This window comes from Haliotis asinina, chromosome 1 (genome assembly GCF_037392515.1).
Source record: "Haliotis asinina isolate JCU_RB_2024 chromosome 1, JCU_Hal_asi_v2, whole genome shotgun sequence".
Classification (NCBI taxonomy): domain Eukaryota; kingdom Metazoa; phylum Mollusca; class Gastropoda; order Lepetellida; family Haliotidae; genus Haliotis; species Haliotis asinina.
This window is the reverse complement of record NC_090280.1, coordinates 32,824,284-32,850,562: the sequence shown is the minus strand read 5'-3', so window position 1 is coordinate 32,850,562 and position 26,279 is coordinate 32,824,284. Positions and strand designations below refer to the sequence as shown.

Below are 26,279 nucleotides of genomic sequence, written 5' to 3'. Positions count from 1 at the left end.
GTACATCAAAGAAAGTCGAAGTTCATCGCCCTGTTCAGGTTATCAGCTATTTATGATAATGGGTGATTTTAACTGTTATTCATTGCACAGGCTTTTCGAAAATAGAATGTTGGGGGTTTATGTAATAAGGTTGTTACAAATGTTTTTTTATCAATGTCAGCCTTTTGTGGAGGAATGGACTGGGTTACTGAGAGGGCTGCTTGTTACGTTCATTCTTTGTTTGGATGATTCATTGTGTGAGTGAGTAGGTGGGTGTGGAGCTGAACAAACATGTTTTGAAGACACAAAACAAGAAGTGTTGTGAGAGTAAAAGAGATATATGTGTTATAGTGTGAGGGTCTGGGAACTTTAGTGTGGATTTTGAGTTAGTGAGTGCATGTCAGGTGGCTGTTTGTGTTGGTTAGTTGGGGTAAGGTTGGGGTAACGTGAGTGAGTGAGTTCGTTTTTTTGCTGCACTCAGCAATATTCCAGCTATATGGCAGTAGTCTTTAAAAGTTGAATCTTTACCAGACAATCCTGTGATCAACAACATGAGCATTGATCTACACAATTGGGATACAATGACATGTGTCAGCCAAGTCAGCGAGCTAAAGACCGATTCTAAATACGAGTGGCTCCTTTCATGAAGCAATCTTTACTAAGTTAACCTTAACTCCCATTCTTTAAGATTGCACTTAGATTACCTTTGTGACTTACGATCACCTTAGTGCTTTGCGAAAGGAGACCCAGATCTTCACGGGTAGGATGAATGAGTCAGTCAGTGACATTCCAGTTATGTTACTAAATGGCACTATGAATGTCCTTCACACTTTGTACATACAGTGGAAATTGAAACAAGTGACCGAGGGTGGATTTGCTTGTTAGAATATAGTTCACTGAATGTATTAGGAAATGGTGATGAAGGTGAAGGGCAGAATACATCAACATAACATTTCCTTTCACATATACAGCTTACACACCAGGAAAACAGCAACATATAACCCAGGTAATTCTGTCATCAATCCAACATGAATATACTCTGTGAAGTTGAAAATATTGAAAAGAAATAAGGATCTGTCTCTTGACAGAATACCTCAGTCTTCATCCATGGAACTATAAATTCTTCCTGGCTTGTGGCGTTATGGGGAAGCCTAATGGTTACAGCATTAACTCATCACACAGAAGGCCTTTGTTCAATTCCATACATGGACATGAATTTGCCCAAAGCTCATTTGTGGTGTCCCCCATCATGAAATTGCTGAAATATTCAACTCTCACTCACTCACTCACTCACTCACTCACTCACTCACTCACTCACTCACTCACTCACTCACTCACTCTTGTCTTTAAAATGATCATCTGGCCAATGAATCATGAAGATGATACAAATGTTAAATGATTGAAACTGTCCCATCATATAGCTGACATATTGCTGAGTGTGGCATAAAACTAAACTCGTTCATTTGAAACTGTTTGGGGTTTTATGCCCCACAACAGAATGCATTTGTTTTACTAAAAATACTGGAAATATAATTTTTGGCTTTGTTTTCAGAGATATGTGAGGCAAAATTTGTGTTTAATGTTTTATTCAAGACAAGTTCATAAATATTGTAGCCTCCATGCATTGTTGGTTGGAAGATTGCTCAAACCAAGACTAATGTAGATATTGCCAGGGTAACTGTGTTTTAGTGAATGCCATGCTCCTTGTTTTATCCAAGCCCAAGGTAGGCTAACAAAAAGTACCGTGTACTAAGGGTGTTTTGCGTGAGTGGGTGAGTGAATGAGTGAATATAGTTTTACACTGCTTTTAGCAGTGTTCCCACAATATTATGGCAGGGGGACTCCAGTACTTCACACATTTCACCCATGTGGAAATTGAACCCAGGTCTTCAGAGTGACAAGCAAACACTTAACCGCAAGGCCACTTAATCACTCCCTCAACATGACATTAGATCTTCAATATTGTAACAAATAGTCACGATAACACAAATTATGTTTGGTGTTTCAGCCATGCCATCGTGTCGAAACGAAAACCCAGAGACCCAGTACAAGAAGAATATCACCTTAGACTGCTCTGTCACCTTTGCTGGTGCCAAGGCTCCTCACCTCTACTGGAACCATGGCGACAAAAATCTGAATTCCACAACGACTTTGCAGAACGCCACCAGCTTGCGGGCAAGTCTGCGAATGGTGGCAGACAGTGACATGAATGGCCACATCTACAACTGCCTCATCACCTACCCGCAGAACTTGCTGAACGTCGTGTGTCAAGCTCTACCGGCCATGAAGATATATGGTGAGTTGTTATTAACGGAATAACATACTCAGTGCGCTAATACCAGTATTACACTGGTCACAGATTAATTTGCACTTGAGTATCTTTCTCAGCGCCTTGAGCAACATGCAACCTACTGTATATTACTTTTGATCAGCTGATCTCATAGATAAGCCAACTTGCTAACTTAACCTTCAAAATCAGTGTCAAAATAGTATATTTCATTCATAAACTGAGCCCCCTGCGATAAGGAGCCAAATCACAAGCACAAGACAAACTTGAAGACTACCTTAAGGCTGTTTTAATGTATGGGAGTTATGGTCACCTTAGCACTGAGATTGGACCAAGGGCAGTTGGCTCCATGCAGCATAACACTTCATGGTGTTAAATACTGTTCAAAGGGGCATTAATTTTGAATTTTCATAATTGTAGATAGTTGTATGCTTAGTCACCATTGTTACTGACATATTCACTTATACTGAAGTGTAACTGTGTCAGTAATGACATCCCCTCCCCCCAGTAACCCCTTTTGAGATGACCCCCAGACTGCTGGCTTTAGATTACATCATGTACATAATGAGCGATGCGGAAGTCATTGTCTGGAGCCACCAAATTACCAGGAATCAATCTCAGACTTGCTTGTCTTCCTTCATTGACTCTGTCAATAATGGTAAGCAGCTACTTGAGTAGAAGACTACATTAAGAGCTGCCTGAAGAACAGTTTCAAACAAGAGTATATGTAGGGGGTTTAAAGTACAAGGTGCTTCTTTGATATACTGAGGCAACTTCAAGCACATGTTGCACCTTGAATATACTCAGGGGATGGGGTGGGGTGGGGTGGGGGGTGTCTTCAAGTGCAAACTGCTTCTACAGTATACTCTATTCAACTTGAAGTACAAGACACTTCTGCTCTGGTGACTTGAAGCACATATTGCTTCTTGAATATACTCAGGGAACTTCAAGTACAATGTGCTTCTTGAATATACTCGATTTCAAGCCTAAGTTGAATATTGAATCTTGAATATACTTAGAGATGCTTTGAGAATAAGGTCAAGCTAGAAAATAGAGAAGCTTCAGAAAGTTCAACTGGGATACACTTGGAGCTGTACAAGGTCAAACAAAAGTATTCTTAAATGTGATTCAAGGTCCATCTAGAGTATTCTATGGGCTGCTTCAACACATTTGGTCTTCAAACTATCACTGACTAAGAGTGAAATAATTTCTTTTACACTTCCCGAACATTTCCAAGACTTTGCTGTACACCTTGATTGTGTAGAACATTAGCAGTTTTAGCTGAAATGTTGGTGAGGTATTTCAGACGTCGCCTGTATACCATGATACATACAAATATATGAATGTGAGAATAGTGATTGTCATACAGCTACATGTATCTACTCTTCTGATAAATCAAAATCAAATACAACAGCATATAACATCATGAAGTGTTAAGCTGATGGGATAACATTTTCAGTATTGTCAAGAAAGATCCTCAGTTTTAGTGTTTGAGAGGTCATGTCTGCACCGCAGTGTAAACCATTTCATAGCATGTGTGATTAGTTATACAAAGACAGACTGGTCACAGCTTACGTACCCCGAAAGTGTTGGGCAGTTATTGTTTAGCTGTTGTCACAGCAAACATGTAGCAACCATAGTCTACTTGAAAGGGGACCCGGACTCCGACATATTTGGAAGTTTAACCTGTCAAGTTGCTACTCAAGATTTGTAATGTGAGGAATAACAAATTACTTAATCTGCGTGCCTTGGCATGGATGAAAAAATTTCCCATCTGCCCTGTGTGATCTGACAGTGTAATATGGGCATGGCCATTCTTGTATGCCAGAGTGTGTGAGTGAGTTTAGTTTTACGCCACCCTCAGCAATATTGCAACTGTTTGGCAGCGGTCTGTAAATAATCGAGTCTGGACCAGACAATCCAGTGATCAACAACATGAGCATCGATCTGTGCAATTGGGAACTGATGACATGTGTCAACCAAGTCAGCGAGCCTGACCATCTGATCCCGTTAGTTGCCTCTTCCAACAAGCATAGCTGCCTTTTATGGCAAGCATGGGTTGCTGAAGGCCTGTTCTAGCCCGGGACCATTATGGGTCCTGTATGCCAGAGAATGCAACACGAATTCCTGTTTTGGATGATAATGTTGTTCATGGGTTAGTTTATGAGTCTAATGCCAGTGAAACTGAAGTATTCTTGCAGTCATCATAGTGTTCAGGAAAACCAGGTTACAGGTATACTTGATGTTTACTGGTTTATTAAACAGTAAAGTGGAATGAGAGATGTTGTGATGTTTCAAGTACATTTCATTAAAAGGCATAGGCACACTTTTTTTCACAAAGGCACACCGAAAGTACCTGTCAGGTGCCCTGTTGCACCCTATGAAGAAATTGCATTTCTATCCCTGAATGGTAGGGGTGAAACAGACTACCACGGTATTAGTAGAAATGTGGTATTTGGTCTTTGGTACGATATACTGTAATGGAATAAATAAATTTGGTAATTTTTAGGTCATTTTAAAAACCTTTTTAAACCTTTTCTAAAATGTCTAGAAATCGAATCATGTGGTCCAAGTCTATGCATCCTTAGACGACCACCATCTACACAGAAGTAAGATGTCAGTACCTGGGTTCTTTTTTTCAGTTCTTTCTAACAAAAATATATGTCCAGTTATGTTATACCTTCCGTAACTACGTACATTATGTAGACATATTTGCATTAAAGATGATTTGTTACATGTCATAGGTATAAAATTCCCACTGGGTTTATCCAAATTTGACTGGTAGAATAATGAGTAATTATTGCAACTAGAATCCAACTTGAGGCTGTTCTCTGGTGTTACATTATCACCCTGACGGAATTGTACTTTCAAAGCAGCTACTAAGCGCGACCGTATAGATCCATATTTACACTTCTCAGGTAGACATTTTAAACAGCTGGGTGGACTGAGCGCAATGTGGATGAAGCTGTTTGCCCAGGAACACAACACTGTATGAGACCCAGATTTTTGTTGTCTCCACCAGGATTTGAACCTGGGCCTTTGGCGTGGAAGGACAGAATTGCTAACCGCTACACCATTGTGCTCCATGACTGTAGATTACATTAGTCTTTAGAATAAATGCACAAAAGGAAAATGATCTAAAAAGCTTATTTGATAATTTTCTTACAACCACACACATTTTATGAATAAGTTTCAAGTAGAACATGGACACTGGATTTACTGAGAACATATTATATTGAAAGGTAAATTTGTCATGTGATGTCAGGGGTTCAAAAATCCCATTGCCTGCAGCTGATGCCCGCTACAAGTCACTTCTCATTTCAGGCAGTCAAATAATAGTTCTTACTTGTTGGTGGGCTACTAGATATTTTCCACTTGCGGTTTCAAAACTGCAAATAAACTTGGATTTCATTTCATATCTGCTCAAAATGTAGCCATTAAATTTTGCAAAGATAATTAAGTAGGGTTATCTTTCTTGGCTATTTATCACTTTTCAAAAAACAGTCCAGTAAAATTTAACATCAAATACCATGGGGATCTATTCTTTCATTATTTTAATATGATGATTATGTCATCAAAATCAGGGCAAATGGAAAATCAGTCAGGACAAGTTGCTTTCTTAAAGTCACTTGCCCTGTGACATGTGGCTTTTGAATATATTTTTTAACCCCTGGAAGTGCTATAAAGTAAGTAAGTAAGAAAGTACCCATTTACCCCTAATGAATGGACATTGGGATTAGATCTTGGTTTTGGGGAGTTTGACAGATATTTTTAAGCTGTAATCACAGGATATATGATTAAGTTAAAGATGGTCAAACTCAAATTTGAAGGTGCTGCTCTAGATTTGTTCAATGTCTGTAAATCTTTTAGTTAAAAAATATCAATCTCAGATATCTGCTAGAATAGATTGCACTCAAAAGGCAAAATAGTGAGATAAAAAACTGAATAGATAACTAAGCATCTGTGAAGGGACAGATGTTCATGGAAAGGATTACTAAGGCATACATCACATGGTCTAGACTAAGTCCAATATAATCAGATAGCACATTTATCAACTATAAAATGCCAACCTTATCGACCGTGATTTGATACTTTAATCACTGTACTGATGAAATTCCCAATCTATCTCACCTTATACAGCCTTTGGAATTCCTGCTTGTCGGCTAGCTCAACTACTAAATTTGTCTTAAGATATGTTCAAGCACAACTGGCTGAGGAGTTTAAGGATGAGTGAAGCTTTCCACTCAGTATCTTGACTACTTGTAAGGAAATTGGTTCTGAGGCTCTGGTCGTGATGTACTGCGAGTAATTGCTGAATTGCCGATGCAGCGTAAGAGATCCAGCGCCCCTTTCCAGACAGCAATGATGATGTTAAGATGATTTAACTCTCATACATTAACATATCCCGTGAGGATCCAGGTTAGAATTCTTCTTTAGCAACCCATGCTTGTCAAAATAAGCGACTAATGGGATCGGGTGATCAGAATCATCGGTTTGGTTGGCACATGTCATGGTATCCCAAGCGATAGATTGGTGCTCGTGCTGTTGATCACTGGATTGTCTGGTCCAGACAGGTATGTTAAACAGGGCTCAGTTCTTTACTACAGTTGACATGGTGGTTAAAAACATTATCTGAAATCTGCCTCTCTTATTCTTTCGGAAGTCATTGCTTGTGAAATATGTGTTTTTAGTACTTCTGAAATAGTCTCAAAAGGATGTATAGTTCAGGCAGCCTATTTATTTCTGTTTGCAGTGCCGGTGAAGGTGACACAGGTGTGGTCGTTGCCCCACGTGTCAACCAGCGTGTACAAGCTGGGATCATCCATCGAGCTGCACTGTGTGGCCAAAGGTTACCCATCCCCCTTCTATGCCTGGTCCTTCGCCCCCCTTGACAACATCACTGGCTTTGTCCGCCTCTCCAGCAACTCCTTCTACAACATCAACAACTTCAAGCCTCGTGACCAGGGCACCTACAGATGTGCAGCAGTCAATGATATTGATGGCGTTTCTTACAACGACAGCAAGGATATCAATATTACTATAGACGGTAGGACACAAGTCCAATCGTGGAAACAATTTCTTCTTTTCATCCATTTTGAGTTTGTATTTAAATACCGATGACATAAAATATGCCATTTTAAAAAAGTAGAGGATATTCCATTCTATGAGCTAATACCACTAGCCAGTGCCAATGCATAAGAGAAAAAGTAAGATATGTCCATACAGATGAAACATTTCCAAAGAACTGGAATATCATGTCACATTTTAACTTTGAGTTTCTCATCATCTGGTTCCACCTTGGCTTTATCATTTGCATTTTATCAATCTTGTAAAACCAATATCTTGACTTTTTCTTAATGGTATATTATGTTTGTTGTATCATGTTGCCTTCAGCAATATTCCAACTGTGTGCCTGGAAAATAATCCAGTGAATGACGTCATGACCGTTGTTCTGTGTAGTAGGGATAACATGGTCCAACCATGTCAGCAAGACCTGGTCACCTTAGTCGTCTCTTACAACCAGGGGTGATGGGGTAGCCTAGAGGCTAAAGCGTCCACTCATCACGCCAAAGACTGGGGTTTGATATCCCACATGGTCACAAAGAGTGAAACCCATAACTGGTGACCCATTCCATGATATTCTGGAATATTGCTAAAACCAAACTCACTCCTTCACTCTTACAACCAGAATGGTTTGCTGATGACTACTTCTAACCCAGAATCAAAATTAAAAACATGATGATGATGATGGTGATGATGATGATGATGATGATGATGATGATGATGATGATGTATACCTATTGTGATGATGCTATTGATGATATTCACCGTTCCAGAAAGCGCTGCCCTAGCCCAAGGAGGTGAAAATGCTGCATACACCATAGCCAAACACGAAGAGCGGGAGATATCAAAGATTATAGATCACAGGTCACCTTTACAAAGTAAGTGATAGCATTATGCAGTGTTAAATTGTGTTAATTCGACAAATCAATTTTCCTGGGCATAATTCCTGTGGAAATCTTTTCCTTCGATTCATCAAGGATTGATTTTATAATCCATTTGAGCTCTTTCAAACCTGGCTTTGAATCCTTTTAACTTTCGAACCCAGTTGAGTGGCAGCAGAACTCTCTGTTTATTGTAATTATCCCTGTTGTCACTGTTTAGCATTATTGAAGATTTATTAAAAGCTTTTTTGCTCTTTTTATGGGCATTGAATCAAATCTTGGATAGAAATAAACCTTAGAACACTATCCTGAAAGAGATCAGTTTTGGATATCATCATCAAAGCTTTTTTATGTACTGGCATGCTTTTAATAAATATCTCTTTTAAGTCAAAATATTTTCATTCAGGATTGTGTATTTTTGAACGTTATTTTTTAATCAAATGTGTTTGATTATATTTGCTGGAGCTGCATTTACTTTATCGTTTGCATGTTTGTTCGTGTTCAGCAGTAATGTTGATCTTTTAGTGGATAGCTGAAGATGCAGCTGGAATATAAAGTAAATCAAGATACTTATTCATCATTAACACACTCTGCATGTTAGAGAACTGCATATAAGACACATAGAGGATGTCAGACTTGCTGTTAGGGACCGTTAATAATGAATGGATGGGTGTGGTCCACCCATTTTCTTCTGGGAAGGAAGATGGGGTCATCAGTTTCATACTTCAATACATTAAAATAATTGTGCTTAAAATTATGGGAGGGGGTTCCCTTGCATTGTACATGCTTCTCCATAAAAATCTACATGGCTACTGAAACTTTTGCACATGCCCTAAAGACACATTATTGATGTAAGAAACTCCCATCTACATATTATGGATGAAACACTACTGGCCCAAAATGTGGATGTAAAAACTATTATCCTTATTACACATCAAGGATGAATAACAGTTTCTCTTAAAATGCATCATGGATATGGGATTATTATGCTTAAGACGTGCATGGGAGACTATTGATTTCACATTATTAATGTAAAAATATTACTCAAACAACACATTATTGATGCATTATTGGCTTTTCTATCAGTTCAAATAAAAAAAATCATTCATATATTTAGCTCTAAAAATTTCTGAATGTTAGGCTCAACAATGCTATTATAATTAATTTCAAGTCAGTGTGTGACAAAACATCCTAAATTTCCTTAAATTCTGAGGTGTGGAACTGAATGTGTTTGCATTTTTTCTTATTAGCATTACTGCATGTTCACATGTAACATGCCATTACATTGCTGGAATGTTGGTAAAAGAGGCATAAAACAAAACTATTTAACTCACTCAACAAACTAACCAGAGACTGAAAGCATGGGCAAAGATGAATAACATTTGGACATAGTGGCATATTATAAGCATAAATTTAAAGATATGTTCATTCAGTGTTTTAAGTGTAATATCCTAATGACAAAGGAAAGAATACAAATTATCAGCAACAGCATCCTATATGTGAGATTGCATGACAGGCACTTGGAAACAATATGGAAGTTTCCATACGTAGGTAACTTCATCATTTTTAGAACTGTATAAGTCAGATACGTTTATGAGAATGCAAGTAATATCTTTAATTGAATGCATGTGTTTCTGTAAGATATTCACAGAGCTTTGTGCACTGTGTTGTTCCTTAAGATTTTGTTTTATTATGATTTTCATTTGATCATAGTGGCAGTTTTAAAATACTGATATTTCAGGCATGAAAATGTAGATAGTTGTTCTGTTGTGTTAAGTTGTGCTCTATGTTGATTGGTCAGATTAATTATTTACCTTTCATCAGAATACTAATATTTGTATTTTGAAAAACATGAATAAATTATCTGTAAAATTATTCAAAAATAATTTTCAGCAAACCTTGCACATAGTTTGGTCTAGTGGTGCACTGGTACCTTTTGGTAATTTTTTAATTCTGATTAGAATATTTTGGTGTTTCTATGGCAACAAGTTTGACTTAGACGGAAATTGATGGTTGTATTCCTTTCAGGAGCAGAACAATTAAAACCTTTCATTTCTTTCCTTCCACTTTTTTATATACATACCAAAACATTTGGCATTATCTTGACTTATAGACATATTCATGAAGGATATTTTGCCGGATATTGATGACTATGTCCTCTTGTTATTGTAGATAAGCCGATCTTATTGATAAGATGAGGGCCTAACTTGACCCTCAAAATCTCAGTCAAACGGTATGTTTCGGAGATAAAGCAACCTCCCCAGAAGTAAAAGGATCAGAACCCAACACATAGCCAAGAGTCATGATAAGGTTTTACATGCGGTCAACTCGGACCACAGAAGGCCCGTCTACAGACTTGCTTGTTTTGGTCCGCTGAATTTAGGCTCATCTATGGTCATATGCAGTATAATGTATAAATGGTCTGTACTTCGCTGGTTCGTGTGCACAACACTGTTTCTTTACCTTAAATTCAAATGGCCGTGGTGGGTTGTCATGGTAACAAACATCTATGCTACGTGGACATATGGCAGGTATGAAAATGGCTGCAGTTGGTTGTCATGGTAACAGATGTCTATGTTACATGGACATATGGCAGGTATGAAACGCCCTAAACTTTCAGCTAGACCGCAATGCTGGTTAGTTGTAAAACTCTCCAGCCTTGACCAAAACTTGCCTGCCCACAAAGTATCCTCACATAAAGCATGTTTTGATTATAACCTAACCATCAGGCGGGTGAATTTGAGAAACAGGCAGTCTGCGTTGAAAATAGCCCGTCCTGGGTAGTTGAACACGTCCTGGGTAGTTGAACACGCATGCATTTCAAATGCTGCTTTCGGCTGTGTGTTGTCTCAAGAAATATTGCAGTTATCAATCTGAGTGTGAAGTCGTCTTAAACTTTGGCAGGGGCACAGGGGTTATGTGTTCACTCTTGTAATACTGAAACAAATATCTACATTGCTTCATAAAATGGAATTTGATAGTGTACTGTACAAAAACAATTGCCTGTTGTAATTTGAATGTCAATTCATCTGAAATTTTTTAATCTGTAATCCGAGTGTAAATATATTTGGACACACAGGGTTGTATGTTTTGTTTATGACTTTGGTTACTTCTGTCTGATTACTTCTGTTGTCTAATGCTTCTGCGCACCTCCTTCTTCCAGCTAATGTGACTTACATAGAGCGGGAGGGCTTCCCTCACCACTCACACAGGTTTCGCTCTATTTGTAAGTCCGCTTTCATTCTGTTGAATTTCGGTTCCAGTTTAGTTCCTTCACAAGTTTGTTGGGCAACACTTTTCTGAACTGGTTTATAGAACATCAAACTTAAGATCTAAAAGCATACTTTTGTTCTGCTGATGTGCATTATTTGAAAAAAGTCCATTTAAGAACACAAGCAATTTTTTTGCCAATTGGCTGATGCAGTTTTGCTCAATTAATGCTGGTCACATTGAAGAATGTGAATTTTTTCCTTTTGTGCCACTTTTCAGCGTAACTGTTTCATCAAAACCAGATTTGTAAACCAAGATATAAAGGTGTGGCCTTGCAACCAGTTTTGCCTTGGGTTGGTTAGTCAGAGCATGCTGTGGTGTAGGAACTCTTTATATATGTCACCTTTCCTGACTGTAAATCAGGTGATCTTGTTTTATTGTTACAGTGTTGTTAGCTTATAAAATCACTGTCTGTAAAATCTGTCCATAGATTTGAATTCACCATGCATGAGAGGTGGCCATCAAGCACCTCTCCCATTTGCTGCTTAATTCAAACATGCTTAACTTTTTACTAAAAGTCATATAAGTTCAGAATGGACAAGAACTTCATACAAACTAAGAAAATAACTTGTTAGGGGGAGAATGTGGTGGGATCACGTCGTTCATAAATATATCAGTCAGTTGTGAAATGGGCTTCATTATTATATAGTCTTTTTGTGGCAGTATTAGTACAGGTTACAGAAGAATTATTTCCCTATTGACTTCTCGTGTAAATAGTTTTTACAAACTTTAACAATGCTATTAACATCTATTACACGTACATGAGTGCCTTATAAATCTAGCCTTAAAGTACCAGAAGTATAATAAAGAATTCAACCAGTACCTTTTCCAGATACATAAAACTAAACATGCAAACCCCAGTTTCGCACAAAATATCACTTGCTTGAAAATCTCTTTGGTGGTGACACACTGAGCACCACTCACATAAATCATCATGTCGAAAGACAGATTAAATTCTTGAAAAATATGTTCAGTTTAACTGATTATAATATTAGAGCATATCTGTAGTTCTATTACCTACCATAAGGATGCTCAAAGCGCACAATCTGATTATCATTAAAGTGGATAACCAAACTGCATGATAGACGCATAGAAAGTTAAGAATCGCATGCCCCTGATGCTGGGTACTCATTTTCTGCTGGTTAAACAGAGGCAATTTTGAACAAACACACTTGCGTAAGTTAAGGTCACATGTAACACATGTGCTTTGTAGTGGGCACTGGACAGGCATCCAGAAACAGCCTCTGACAGGTGTCAACTGATATAATGTCCTGAGTTCTGAGTTCGGACCACACACCATCACTGGATGGATGTACACTTCAAAAAGTTTCTGTTACTTTTTAAACAATGGATTCTGAGATTAAGTGTGGAAGAACCTGTAGTGTCTTGACTCTGTGAAAGGGTCACTGTGGTAAAGAGCTTGGTGGCACCATGATCAAAGGGAAACAACTCTGTATGATTTATGATTATCTCCCTTATTCAAAAAAGGTTTGTCTGCCGTAGTTCTGCATGATATTTTCTCATTATAATAATTAATTATAATGGTGGAAATATTTGAAGATGTCTGTTTTATCATAATGTGGAATAGTTACCCAAGTCCGAAACAAATGATTATTTAATGATTGTGGTTCTAATCACAATTAGCATGAAATATTTTGATGTTTCAATCAGTTTGAAAAGAAAACGCCGCACCCTCTATGAGAAGCTGTCAGTTTGAAGTAGTGTTCCTTGAATATAATTTGGATATTTTATGTTTATTTATTTATTTAAAATATATTTCTCATTTTCAAATCCAGATTTGAATTTCCTACTGTGTCAGTCAGGTGGCCAGAGGAGGTGCGTTTCCATAGAAACAAGGCAATGAGTGGGGAAATGTCTCATTCAGGGTTGCATATTTTGCCCACTCCACCACTCCCCCTGACATCATGGTGTGCATGGCTAGGGTTGTACACTTATCTGATGCTAGTGTCTTCGCTGAAGGATATTTATTCAGAAAATAAGTAAAGTTTGAAGTTTCATACATGCTTATTAAATATATCAGATAAATGTCAGAATAAAAATATCTGGGAACATGTCCAAATTTATTTAAGTTAGTAGTTAAAAAGGATTATTCATCATCTGGATTGCATTGAATACATTACCTGGCAATAACAGCCCCATCATTGGGCATGCTGCTTTTCAAAACTGGCCATCCAGCCACACAACAGACCATCCCAGACTGTCAGGCAGCCAGGAATTTGCAGCATTGACTGAAATACTACCAAACATACTAATTAATTCATACCGAACTAGTTTCAATATCTGTTTTAAAGATGTCCTGATACATGAATAGTTAATGGACAGAAACACTGTATCTTAATCTTCTTATGATAAATATGACTGATCTCTGAAGTAACTTACCTCAATACGTGCAATGGTGTACATGTAAGGCAGAGTGGAGATGGCTGCAGTGACCAGAGGAGAGAAATGGTGGCGTATATTACACCTCAGATCTAATCACATTCTCCTCAAGCAATAGAAATTCTATCAGTAGTCAAGACATTTCTGGACCAGAAGACTGAAGACAAACAGAACCAAACTGACATAGCATTAATTACTGTATTGACAAACAAGAGTGGATGAGTCAGTCACACTTAGCATACAACTTTACTTGAGGGTGGTGGGGTAGTCTAGTGGTTAAAGTGCTTGTTCATCATGACAAAGACCCAGGTTTGATTCCCCACATGGGAACAATGAGTGAAGTCAATTTCTGGTGTACCCTGCCATGATATTGCTGGAATATTGCTAAAAGCGGCATAAAACCAAACTCACTGACTTACATGTTTTGTGTGACTTTTCAGCGTAGACCCTAATACCGTTGGCTTACACTCTTAACTTGAAAACAGTGCAAGAATCGAGATCAAACTGGCACTCAGTCCAATAAACAAGAAGTTGTTATCTATGAAGTCTTATGCTTTATTATTAACTTATATAACTGCTTTACTACGGGATTAGTTAAGTGTACTTGGGTAAGTTTAAAGGGTTGTTATCATGCTTAACTAAATTATCTGTCTATAAAATACTTACATTCTGCTACGTTCATGTTAAAGTTTATTGACATATTTTCATGGATTAGATTAAGCATTGACAGATGGGTTAACAGGGAATGAACATTGTGTGCCTGTCTATTTTCCTCTGCTTTGTGAAAGCTTTGACCTGTTTATTTTTTCCTTGATTTGTGTTGGATGTTTAACTCACACAACTCCGCACCCCAAAACAATTGAAGCATGCAGATAGATTGTCACGTAAACACTTGGTATACCAAGCGCTGCTTATTTTCTGTAATATTTAACATGAATGAAGTGCTCATGTTTATTTTATTATGGCTCAAGTCAAGTCTTATATCAGCATTTGATTTCAGAGGAATTTGATTTTGAATTCTATTTTTTGTGTTTGTTCGACACGCAGGAGACCTGGGTTCAATTCCCCACATGGGTACAATGTGTGAAGCCCGCTTTTTGGTGTCCCCCGCCGTGATATTGCTGGAATTTTGCTAAAAGCGGCATAAAACTAAACTCACTCACTCAGTCTATATTTTGTGGATAAGAATAAAGAAGTTATTATCCACAAAATAAAATATGATGGAAGCCGTGTACAACTGCTGAACAAATTTAAGAAAATTCAAAACCTGACATAAGACTGTGACAATGTTTAGAAACAAAGAAGCCAAACAAATCAAGGATGGTTTGCATATCTGGTATAGTAGTTGACCCACCTTTGTGGTCTACTGGGTAGTGTGTCAGGCCAGATTGTGGAAGGCCTATGGATTTATCCCTGGCCCTACCATACCCAAACATGTTCAAAGATGGGACTTGTTGTTACCCTGCCTGATGCTTGGCATCGAGGAGGTACAACAAGGACTTTAATTTGTTGGCAAATGGTATGCTGTGTCTAACAGGGATATCCAAGTGAAATTGTGACATTGTTTCTAGAAGGCTAATAGCACAATGAAATTCAGGCCACAGTCCAGGCAAGTGTAAGCAAACACACAAAAAAACATGCATACCACTCACTCACTCACTGACTCTCTCTGTCACTCACTCACCCACCCACTTTGGTAATAATTTTGTTGCTCCAGACAAAAACAGATTGCGTCTGCTTCCTTATAGGAAATTATATATATTAAATATTTGAAATGATGAATTAGAAAATCATTCTATCTAATATATTCTTGGTTTGATAGATCATTTTACCTTACTTCATACAATTTTCTGACATGAACTGGAGCAGTCATTCCATCACTGTCTGTGTGGTCATCACTCACTGCTACAACCCAGTTCCTCAATACTCTGTTTCCAAGCTCGTCTGTGTTCCTTGAACAGCCAAATGTTAACATGTTTTAGGTGTAAAAAGGCATGAATATGAAATTGTATCTTGCAATGTTTATACTGATCACTGCCGACACACACTGACTTTTCATTATGTTGTAAAGCAGTTGTAGTGTCGAGATGTGGAGTAATATGAACACTCTTGTGACAGATTGTCAGTGATGAATGAGAGAATGTTTACCTGTCATTGCTGTTTCAGTCTCTCCATATGCTATCGGTGCCCTCATCAGTGCTGGCCTTGCAATCCTCCTCATCGTTGTCTTCGTCGCCCTTGCCATGAGGATGAAGGTTAGTAGAGGGGGATGGATGGGTAAGTATGTGGATGCAGAGATGAGTGGGCAGATGAGTGGATTTATGGATGGATGGATGGATGGATGGATGGGTGTGGGATGGTGGATGGATAGGTGGGTGAGTGGGTTTATGGATGGATGGGTAGCAGTGGATGGGTGTGTTTTGTTGATGGGTAATAGATGGATGGGTGTGGTCAGTGGATATGAGGGAAGGGGTTTGATGGATGATTGTATTATGGATAGATGGGCTTGATGGATGGATGGGTGTACTTGTGTTGTTGGATAGATGGGAGGGAAATCGATGGATGGATGGATGGATGGATGGATTAGGTGAGTGAATAGATTGAATGTTTGTGTTTTTGTTTATGGGTCTTTGTTGGGTGGGTGGGTTTATAGATGGTGAGTGGATGGATGGATGTGTTTGTGTTGATTGTATGTTGGCGGGTAGATGGATGGATAGGCGGGTGAGTAGATGGATGGACAAATGGATGGATGGGTGGTAAGTAGATGATGGATGGATGGATGAGTGGATGAATGGTTAAATGAATGGTGTGTATGTGGTTGAATGTGTGTTTCCATGGACGAATAGCAGAATGCAGGAAGGGTGAGTCGATGTTTGGTTAGAAGGAAGCTAGAATGTAAGGTAAGAGAATGGGTGTGTTGGAGTGGGGATGACAGGACGTAAATAATTTGGTCAGAAGGATGAATAAATGTATTGGTAGAAATATGGATTTGTAGAATGGTGGATGGATAGATTGATAGAATTATGAATGAGCTGAGCAAAATGGAAAGAAGGGAAAAATAATGACACAATAAGCTACATCACGATACTACATGATGCTGAACATGCGGTAAACATGATTTGCAAACTTAGTCACATATATGAGAAATCATGTGATTTTCTCACAGAAGCGTGAGCGGAAGATGCGAGAGAAGATATCGCGCGCACATGATGAGATGCTGGATGACCAGGAGGTGGAGCTGCTTGATGAGAGCCTTCAGCACCAACCCGAGTACATGGTGAGATCTCCACCCCTCCCTATAGTGAACCCTCAGGTCTCCTATCAAATACTCATCAACCAGCATAATTATTACATAATGGTGATGTTGTTAAATCTCCTTTGCTTTCCCAAATTGACTCTGAGGAGGCGGCTGCATTTCAAGGTTCACACAAAGCTAACTGATTGAATCTAATCCATCTGCCCATCCATCCTAACACCTGTCCATATCTTGTCATCCTTTCTCATGACATGTCTCATTCCTTCAGCCATCGGAGTACTCCAAGCTGCGAATGTCATGGGAGATTCCACGTCGAGACATCCGGCTGGTGGAGCAGATCGGGAAGGGGTCGTACGTGGAGGTGTGGAAGGGGAGAATGAGGAAACAACCAGGCACCAACGACATCATGAGGGTCGCTATTAAGAAACTCATCTGTAAGTGTGAAGTATCATTCTCATTTGTCCAAGGTTTTTTATTGTTCTAGTTTGATTAATACCCTACCCGTTCAGCTTCCACAGATTCCCTTGTGCACTCATCTGTATTTGTTTGGGTGGCATTCAAGAAGTTGGTTGTAGAGAGATGACGAAACTTTATGGATGATCATCTTCTATATTTTCACGAATATTTTCACAAATACAGAAGTTGATCATCCATAATGTTTTGACATCTCCACTCATTCTTGTGTCCCTGTAGGGATTTCATGTTAGAATACTTCCCTAAGCTAGTTTAAAGGTGGATTGGGTAGTTTTATTCAGTGACTTGTTTGATGGCATTTTTTCATACCTCTATGACATGGTTTCTGGCTTACAAGAGCATGTGAGCTGAAGCAGCCTTGCAGTTTAAAGCATTGTCCCAACTTTGATTCCCCTCATAGATAATCTTGTCCTTAAGGGAATTGGTATGCCTATTGCCAGCGATGAACAAATTTGTTCTCTCCAAACAAAAGCGATATAATACAAAATGTGTATGAAGTGTAATTTCAAATAACGTTGCCATTTTTTAAAAATGTGTTTTATATGGTCCCATGAATCATGCTTGTTTCAGCTGAATCGACAGAAAATGAGCGTCGGTTGTTTGTGTCGGAGTTGGAGGTGATGAAGATGCTGCCCGCCCACATCAACATCATCCGCCTCATTGGCAGCTACACCACCAATGGTCAGTGACACGCAACTGTGTATTTTCTTTTGAAGAATATACTGCCTTTGTATCACTTTTGTGAAGTGCTCATGTCATGTTAATGCACATAGTGAGAATATTTGTAAGGCTTTTATTCTTGGTTTACACATATGTCAACAGCAAAATGAGCATATGAGAAAACATAATATTCTAGCTTTAAAATGTTACACTATCCAAGCAAGTAATCAGTGTAACAGTAATAAATCACAAATTGTTTCTCTGCCTGACACAGGAAGTTGGAGATGATTATCAAGCCACATGGGTTTGTTCTTCAGCAAACATCAAAGCAAGCTTGTAACATGTCACACACATGACTAAAGAAGAATTGAAAAACTTCTTATATTTTCATGAATATTTGTTCCACCAACTCAAAGTTTTGACACAAGCAAATTTGAAATTGGAATGTTTCCACCCAAAATGATCGATCAGGTTTTGTTTCATTTCCTATCTTATCAAAGTTTTGAGTAAAGTGAGGTGATACTATGGTGTAGGTTAAACCATCCACTCCCTACAATGTGTTGATTCCATTTCTGATGTCCCCTCCCATGCTGTAATTATTGCTGAAGTATTGTAAAACCATACTCCTTGACTCCCTGTGAGTAACATATATCAATAAAGACGCTTGCCATAGAAAGGACTATGGTTTTGTTGCCGTGGCATTGATATGTTTGTGCGTTCCTCCAGAGCCATGGCTGGTAATGTTGGAGTATACATCAGAGGGGAGCCTTCTGGCTTTCCTCCAGAAACATCGCCCAGGGCAACAGGAGGTGGTCATCAACCACAGCAATGAGAACCAGGCAGTCCGGCTCCAGAACCAGACCCTTGACCCTCACAAACTTCTGGCCCTTGCAGCCCAGATAGCCAGCGGCCTGGACCACCTGCAGAGGTTCAAGGTACGGAGGTGTCTCACAGAGCCTTTACGTGATGCATAGATATAGACTGGGGTCAAACTGAGACTTGGACTGACTGGGGAGGTAGCCAGCGGTTTTAGGTAGGCAGATGTCTCACTGAACTTTTACATGAGGTATAGACATAGGCTAGGGTCAAACTGACCTGACAACCAGCAGCCTGGACCACTGGCAGAGGTTCAAGGTAGGCAGGTGTCTCACTGAACTCTTACATGATGCATAGATGTAGACTGGGGCCAAACTGACCTGTAAGACTTCTTTAGGAGGTGTTTAAGAAATTGTGACAATGAAGGAAGTCCTAGTACCACATGTGTTGTGACGGTGTTAGTATCTTTACTGAAACTTTGCACTAATTGCAATAAAGGAGCTGTCTAACTAACCATTGACATCAGGGCTTGGAATGACTGCTCTAGCTGTGACTAACTGACCACAGACCTACTGATCTGAGTGCCGTTTTCTAAGATGACCAAAACTCCCATTGATTAGCGTAGACTTCTGACAGGTGTATCTTAGCATAGCCTTAGGTAATCGTAGCACTAAGGTGACCATAACTCCCATTAATTAGTGTAGACTTCTGACAGGTGTATCTTAGCATAGACTCAGGTACTCTTAGCGCTAAGGTGACCATAACTCCCATTCATTAGCGTAGACTTCGGACAGGTGCATCTTAGCATAGACTTAGGTACTCTTAGCACTAAGGTGACCATAACTCCCATTAATTAGCGTAGACTTCTGACAGGTGTATCTTAGCATGGACTTAGGTATTCTAAGCGCTAAGGTGACCATAACTCCCATACTTTAGCGTAGACTTCTGACAGGTGTACCTTAGCACAAACGTAGTTAATCATAGCACTAAGGCGACCATTACTCCCATTCATTAGCGTAGACTTCTGACAGGTGTATCTTAGCATAGACTCAGGTACTCTTAGCGCTAAGGTGACCATAACTCCCATTTATTAGCGTAGACTTCTGACAGGTGCATCTTAGCATAGACTTAGGTACTCTTAGCGCTAAGGTGACCATAACTCCCATATTTTAGCATAGACTTACGGTTGCCTTAGCTCTACGATATTTTCATACAGTGGTCCCCAGATAATAAATGACTAAGCTAGGACTAAATGAGCCGAACAAAGATATAGTGGGCTGATCAATGTATTAATGATTAGCATTAGGACTTAATGACTTGGGCCTAGATTTTCAAAGCTGTCTTAGTGCTAAGATTGTTGAAAGTGCCATACAGTAACATTAACTTAAGACTATCTTAGCTTAAAGAGAGCTTAAAAAATCTTGGCCCAGATGCTAAAAGTCACTGACATGAAAGCAGTCTGAGATTTGATCATGTTGTTGGTCTGATGACATGTCTTCTGTGTGCAGTTGATCTACTACCGCCTGAAGACTGCCCGTGTGCTGGTTGCGAAAGGAGGCATCTGTAAACTGTCTGGCTTTGGGTTTCCACAAGAGGTGGCAGAAAGGAATATATATGAACTGGTAGGTGCTGTGAATCAGATGTGTACACATAAATTCAAATCAGAATGGGAGTACAGTGATCTCATTTCTCATCCTTCAGAAGTTAGACTTGTCGCCATGAGGGTCGACTAACAGGACCAGGTAGTCAGACTCACAGACTTAGTTGACACATTTCATTGATTACCTCTTGTGCAGATCGGTACTCATGCTATTGATCACTGGATTGTCTGGTCCAGACTTAATTATTTACAGACCACTTCTATATCTGGAATATTGCTGAGTGTGTGCAAAAGTAAACTCACTCACTCACTTTCACAGAAGTTAGGGTGCACAGATGCCCAAAGATGTCTTCAAAGTCCTGCACACAGTTAGTTCCCTTGCCGGGACTTTGTCAGCATAATACCCATGGTTGTTTGTTTCAACCAAGTTATAACCATCAAACAGAAACTGAATGATTGTATAATTAGAGCTTAACGATTGGGTGTGTTTCATCGACAATTGAAACTGACACTTTAGTTTTGATTTTTGATAGCCAATTTCACTATTTCAATTCAATGTTTGAATATGTATGTAAATTATTTCCACACAAACAGAACGTAATTTTGAATCCAGCTTGAGCCATTTCGAGCACTGAAATAATGTGAAATGTGATCGGTTGATGGAGGACGTATTGTCAAATGAAAATTGTTGTTAGTAGACAATGCTACATTGACCATGGTTTTCATGCTAAAAAAGTGAAGTCTGAGAGTTAAATAAAATCTGATGCTTTTTCTTGTACGAAGAATCAAATGATAAATGACTGATGGTCCTACATAGAAAACTGAATTGAAATGGGGTTTGGGTGAATTTTTATAATGAAGTTATAATGTTACATACAAGTAACTAGTAGACTTGTTACGTCTGAAGGAAAGTCATCTCGACATTGCTAGACTTCATTGTCAGAATTCAGCAACTCATTCTTGTTGTAAGAGGTGATTAACAGGTGGTCATGCTCACAGACTTTGTTGACACGTAACACTCTATCCGAACTGCATATATCAATGTTCAGTTTATCACTGGATTGTGTGGTCTGGTGCAACTGCTGCTATGTAGCTTGAATATTTCTGAGTGCGGCGTTAAACAACAAACAGAGAAAAATGTTATAGGCACATGAATAAATTCCAGGAATGTGACAGTGATCTGGCAACAACTGATCGTGATCAGATAATCCAGGGATTAATATTATGAGCAACTTCACACACCAGTCAGAGGACAATGATGTGCCATAACCAATTGACTCACACTTGTATCCAGAACATTGTGGACAGATGTTCATGACATCAATCACTGGATTGTCTGGGACAGACTCTTTCATTTATAGGTTGATGTCAAAAAGATGGAATATTGGTGTGTGAGGATTAAGCATTGGTGTGAGAATTAAACAATAATCACAAAACATTATGTTTGCAGTCATCGTCACCTGTGAGATGGCTGGCTCCTGAGTGTCTATCGGAGAAAGTGTTCAACATTAAGACAGATGTGTGGGCATATGGAGTAGTTCTGTGGGAAATACTACATTTTGGTAAGTGATGTGTCATTTGATGATGAGTTTGTTGTATCAGATATCCTTTTGCACTGAATTACCTGTCATGATTCTGGCAAGAGTTGATCTTCAGTAACCCATGCTCGTCATAAGAATGACTAAGTGACTAATGAGATAAGGTTGTGAGGCTTGCTAACTTAGTTGCCACATGTCCTTTTATCCCCATTTCAAAGATCGATACGCATGCTGTAGACCAAAGGATTGTCTGGTCCAGAGTCAATTATTTACGCACCACTACTATGTTCGAGGGGTTATACAACAATTCTGATTATTGCCATAAATTATTTTTAGAAATTATGTTGAAAACCATCAGTGATCTTTATCTAGTTAATGGTCCGGTAGTCAGTCTTGCTGACTTGGTTGACATATGTCATCGGTTCCCAATTGCGCAGATCGATTCTCATGTTGTTGGTCACTGGATTGTTTGGTCCAGACTCGATTATTTACAGACCGCCCCCATATAGCTGCAATATTGCTGAGTGCGGCATAAAACTAAACTCACTCACTCTCTCACTCACTCACTCACTCACTCACTCACTCACTCACTCACTCACTCACTCACTCACTCACTCACTCACTCTGCTGGTAGTTGATCCTGAACATGAGTAACCCCATGCTTGCAGAAGATTGAGTCATGCAGTGTTATCAGTATTTTCAGTATTATTTTTGCAATTGGTGGGTCGAATTGCCCGACAGAATCAAGAGCAGATGAAATCTGTTTATGGTGATGATAGCCCATCTTATGATACTGTTGTGAAATGGAAAGGGGATTTCAAACTGATCATATGTACCTGACAGATGTGCCAAGATGTGGGTAGTCTTGATTTTGTTGATACCAGTGAGGTCACTGGAGAGGCAGAGTGTTGGTTTTCCATTAGATTAGAGGGTCTATTTAAGCGGGCTAAACAAGGTCAGAAAATGTTTGGAGAATTGTGTCACTTGGGATGGTGACTATGTAGAGAAGTCTTAGGATAAGAAATCAGAATAGAGTTTCTACCCTGAAAACATCTTGGTGATAATTAAAACCTTTTGATACCCCCTTGAAACTCGAATACTACTGAGTATGGCGTAAAACTGAACTCACTCACTCCTCTTTTCTCGCTGAATTTGAGGGGACCTTGAAGATGATATTTTCAAGGACAGCTTGAAATGGATGACCTGAAAATTCCACTTATGTTTGCATTTCTTGACTTCATGAGATGTGATTAAGCTGCTCACTGCTATATTTGTGATTTGGTCTTTGTAGGAAAGATGTATGATATAGTGGCATCACCTCATTGCAAATTCTATATACTTCTCCACTTTTGATGTTCGTTCAATTTATCTTTCCATGCTGCATGATTCTGAAGATATCACGTGCATATTTGAACAGATGGATATATTGTCTGAATGGTATGTTACAGTGAAATACTTATGTCTCTATGAGTTCTTTGCATGTTTCAGGGATGACCCCATACCCTGCCATGGGACCCCAGGAAGTTCTGGAGAGGGTGCAGTCAGGTTACAGAATGCCCCAGCCACAACACTGCAGTCCACACCTGTAAGTGTCCAGCTTATACTCAGGGGGACCTGTGAATATCCTTGTTATAATTGATCTCCAGTAACCCATGCTTGTTGTAAGAGGCGACTAACAGAATTGAGTGGTTAGGCTCGCTGACCTGGTTGATACATGTCATCATGTCCCATTGAGTAGATTGATGCTCATGTTGTTGATCAACGGATTGTCTGGTCAAGACTTGATTACTTACAGATAGGTTATTTCAGATTTACAGATTATTTCCATTTAGCTGGATTACTGCTGAGTGTGACAAAAAGCTAAACTCACTCATAATCAACTGTAGTGTGTTCAAGGTTTCTGTAAAACAACCGATGTATTACATATTTCCAGCAATAAACGGTACATGTTAAAGCTGATTGTCAAATGTAGTTCAAAAACAGTGTCTGTAGCTAGCTTGAGTATGTAAACATTACATTATGCATGGCAAGTGTTATCTGTTTGGAAACTGTTCACCTTGAAGTTTCAATTATCAATTTAAGGCAAGTCATAAGGAATAATAAGTCTTTCATTGTATCAATAGGAAGCTAAAGTGAGTGAGATGCCCCACTATGTGTATTATAGACCGAAATATTGGTGAAAAAGCCTGACACTGTCCCTTTTACATCACTGTAGGTACTGTAAAATGAGAAATTTTCGTACCTTTATAATTTTGCGACATTGATACCTCATCCGGTTCTGCAACATGCTATTTTTACAAGAGTCGCCCATCTACGCAAAAATAACATTGTTCAGTTCAGCTCAGCTCAACAAGGCTGACCAAGGGGATAAAAGCAGATCAAAGAGACTAGATTAAAGACAATCTCTAATTAAGACACTTGACACTGAAAGTGTCAATGGGATGAACTCAGTGTGGTAGACCAAGTGTCATATGTTCTTATAGTACATTGTTAAATTTCAAGCTATCAGCATGACTGAATGAATCATTGACAAGACAGTGTTGATAATGTTCTAATAAAGTGTAGTGCTAAGAGACAATATGGTTTAGGTGTGCTGCATTGTTTTTTAAAGATGTTATATTATTGTATGATATGGAAAAATGTTTAAAAACCCCACAAACATTCAGTGACTTTTCTGTGTCTTAAAATGTTTGCAAGGTCAGGACCAGTGCAAATTTCATAAAGATTTCCTGCTTAAAATTTTCTCAGTGTTTAGCATATTATACAAAGACATGTTATATTTTTGTGGTAAAATGATGATGTCATCTAGTTGGTGGAATCCATTAAAAGTGCTGGCATATCAAGGCTTTGGAGGGTCATAAATTTTGTTTTTGCAAAGCAAATTGTACTTTTAAAACTCTGACTTGGAGATACTGCTTTACATGTTTCAACGGAGTTGATTCCCTTAGACCATGTCTGAGATACAATTGCTTCATAGTCAGGTCTGGAATTTGAAAGAGAAAATTTTCAAGGTATGTGTGCTTCCTCTTCAGGTTCAACATGATGTCAGCTTGTTGGCATGGCAACCCTGAAGACCGTCCGACCTACAGTCAAATAATTGAAGCTCTCACCGAATTAGCTCAAGACCATTACACACACATCATGTTCGACCGACTACCAGATTATCTGAAAACACCAGATGGTTACGACGATACAGTGTCCTGAATGACCTTGACCTAGATAAAAAAAAGGTCATTTGTCAGACCTCACAAATGTTTGACAAGTTTACTGTCATAATCATACATGTGTGTATTCTCGAGACATTTCTTAATGAATGATCTTGACCTTGCTATAGTAGTGACCTTGACAGTACATAAGAATCATGGTCATGGACAGTTACACATATGTGCTAAAGTATATGCTATAGTATCACTGATATCACTTATTTACAGTTAAGGAATGGAAAAATATATTTTAGAGTTGCAGGTTGGTTGTTCTTTGTAAGTGACCTTCACGTCTTAGTCTGACACTTTGACCTTCACCTTTATAGGTAGTGTCTCCTGAAATCATCCTTCATAACAGATTGTATTGATAGATCTTGTTACATTTAATGTTATCTCATTGAGACAAATTTACCCAATGGAATTCCTTTTGCCTGTTAATTGCAGATATTAAGATGGCAGCTACAGTCGAGAGGCAACATAGCCTGTTCAAAATTTGATAAGAATATTTCAACTGCTTAGAGACACTGTCCTACAATCATATCTTGTTACTCACAAATCTTTTTCACTTTTTTCTTGTTTTAACTAAGATCTAAAATAGGAAAAAAAGAATAAAAAATATTTAGAAGTATATAATCATTGAAGGATAAAAAACAGACAACTACAAATGACCAGAATTTTATTTCCTTCTCAGAAGTGAAGTTCTGTGTTTGTATCCATTTATGATAGTCAAGAACTTATATTTCAGGTAGATCTGACATTCATCTTTTCAAAAGAAACTCTTGCCAAAGCTAAACTGCTAAAATTTCCTTTCATTTCAACCAGCAGGAGTGGTTTGAAATTTTCTTGTCCTT

General features: G+C 38.7%; 1 protein-coding gene across 2 annotated transcripts in view; it reads left to right on the top strand.

Annotated features, from left to right (window-relative positions):
• LOC137290446 (fibroblast growth factor receptor 1-like) overlaps positions 1-26,044 on the top strand; it is an 80,100-nt gene extending 54,056 nt beyond the window's left edge. The window contains exons 3-15 of one of the 2 annotated variants that reach the window (XM_067821386.1): positions 1,988-2,275; positions 7,020-7,313; positions 8,104-8,208; positions 11,375-11,437; positions 16,048-16,136; positions 17,048-17,158; positions 17,406-17,571; positions 18,182-18,292; positions 18,998-19,206; positions 20,596-20,709; positions 22,138-22,249; positions 23,714-23,810; positions 25,258-26,044. In XM_067821386.1, the coding sequence (XP_067677487.1) occupies positions 1,988-2,275; positions 7,020-7,313; positions 8,104-8,208; positions 11,375-11,437; positions 16,048-16,136; positions 17,048-17,158; positions 17,406-17,571; positions 18,182-18,292; positions 18,998-19,206; positions 20,596-20,709; positions 22,138-22,249; positions 23,714-23,810; positions 25,258-25,429 (1,931 nt within the window). In that variant the 3' untranslated portion in view covers positions 25,430-26,044. The remainder of the gene's footprint in view (positions 1-1,987; positions 2,276-7,019; positions 7,314-8,103; positions 8,209-11,374; positions 11,438-16,047; positions 16,137-17,047; positions 17,159-17,405; positions 17,572-18,181; positions 18,293-18,997; positions 19,207-20,595; positions 20,710-22,137; positions 22,250-23,713; positions 23,811-25,257) is intronic. The other variant, XM_067821394.1, reaches the window with a different exon arrangement.
• Positions 26,045-26,279: the final 235 nt, after the last annotated feature.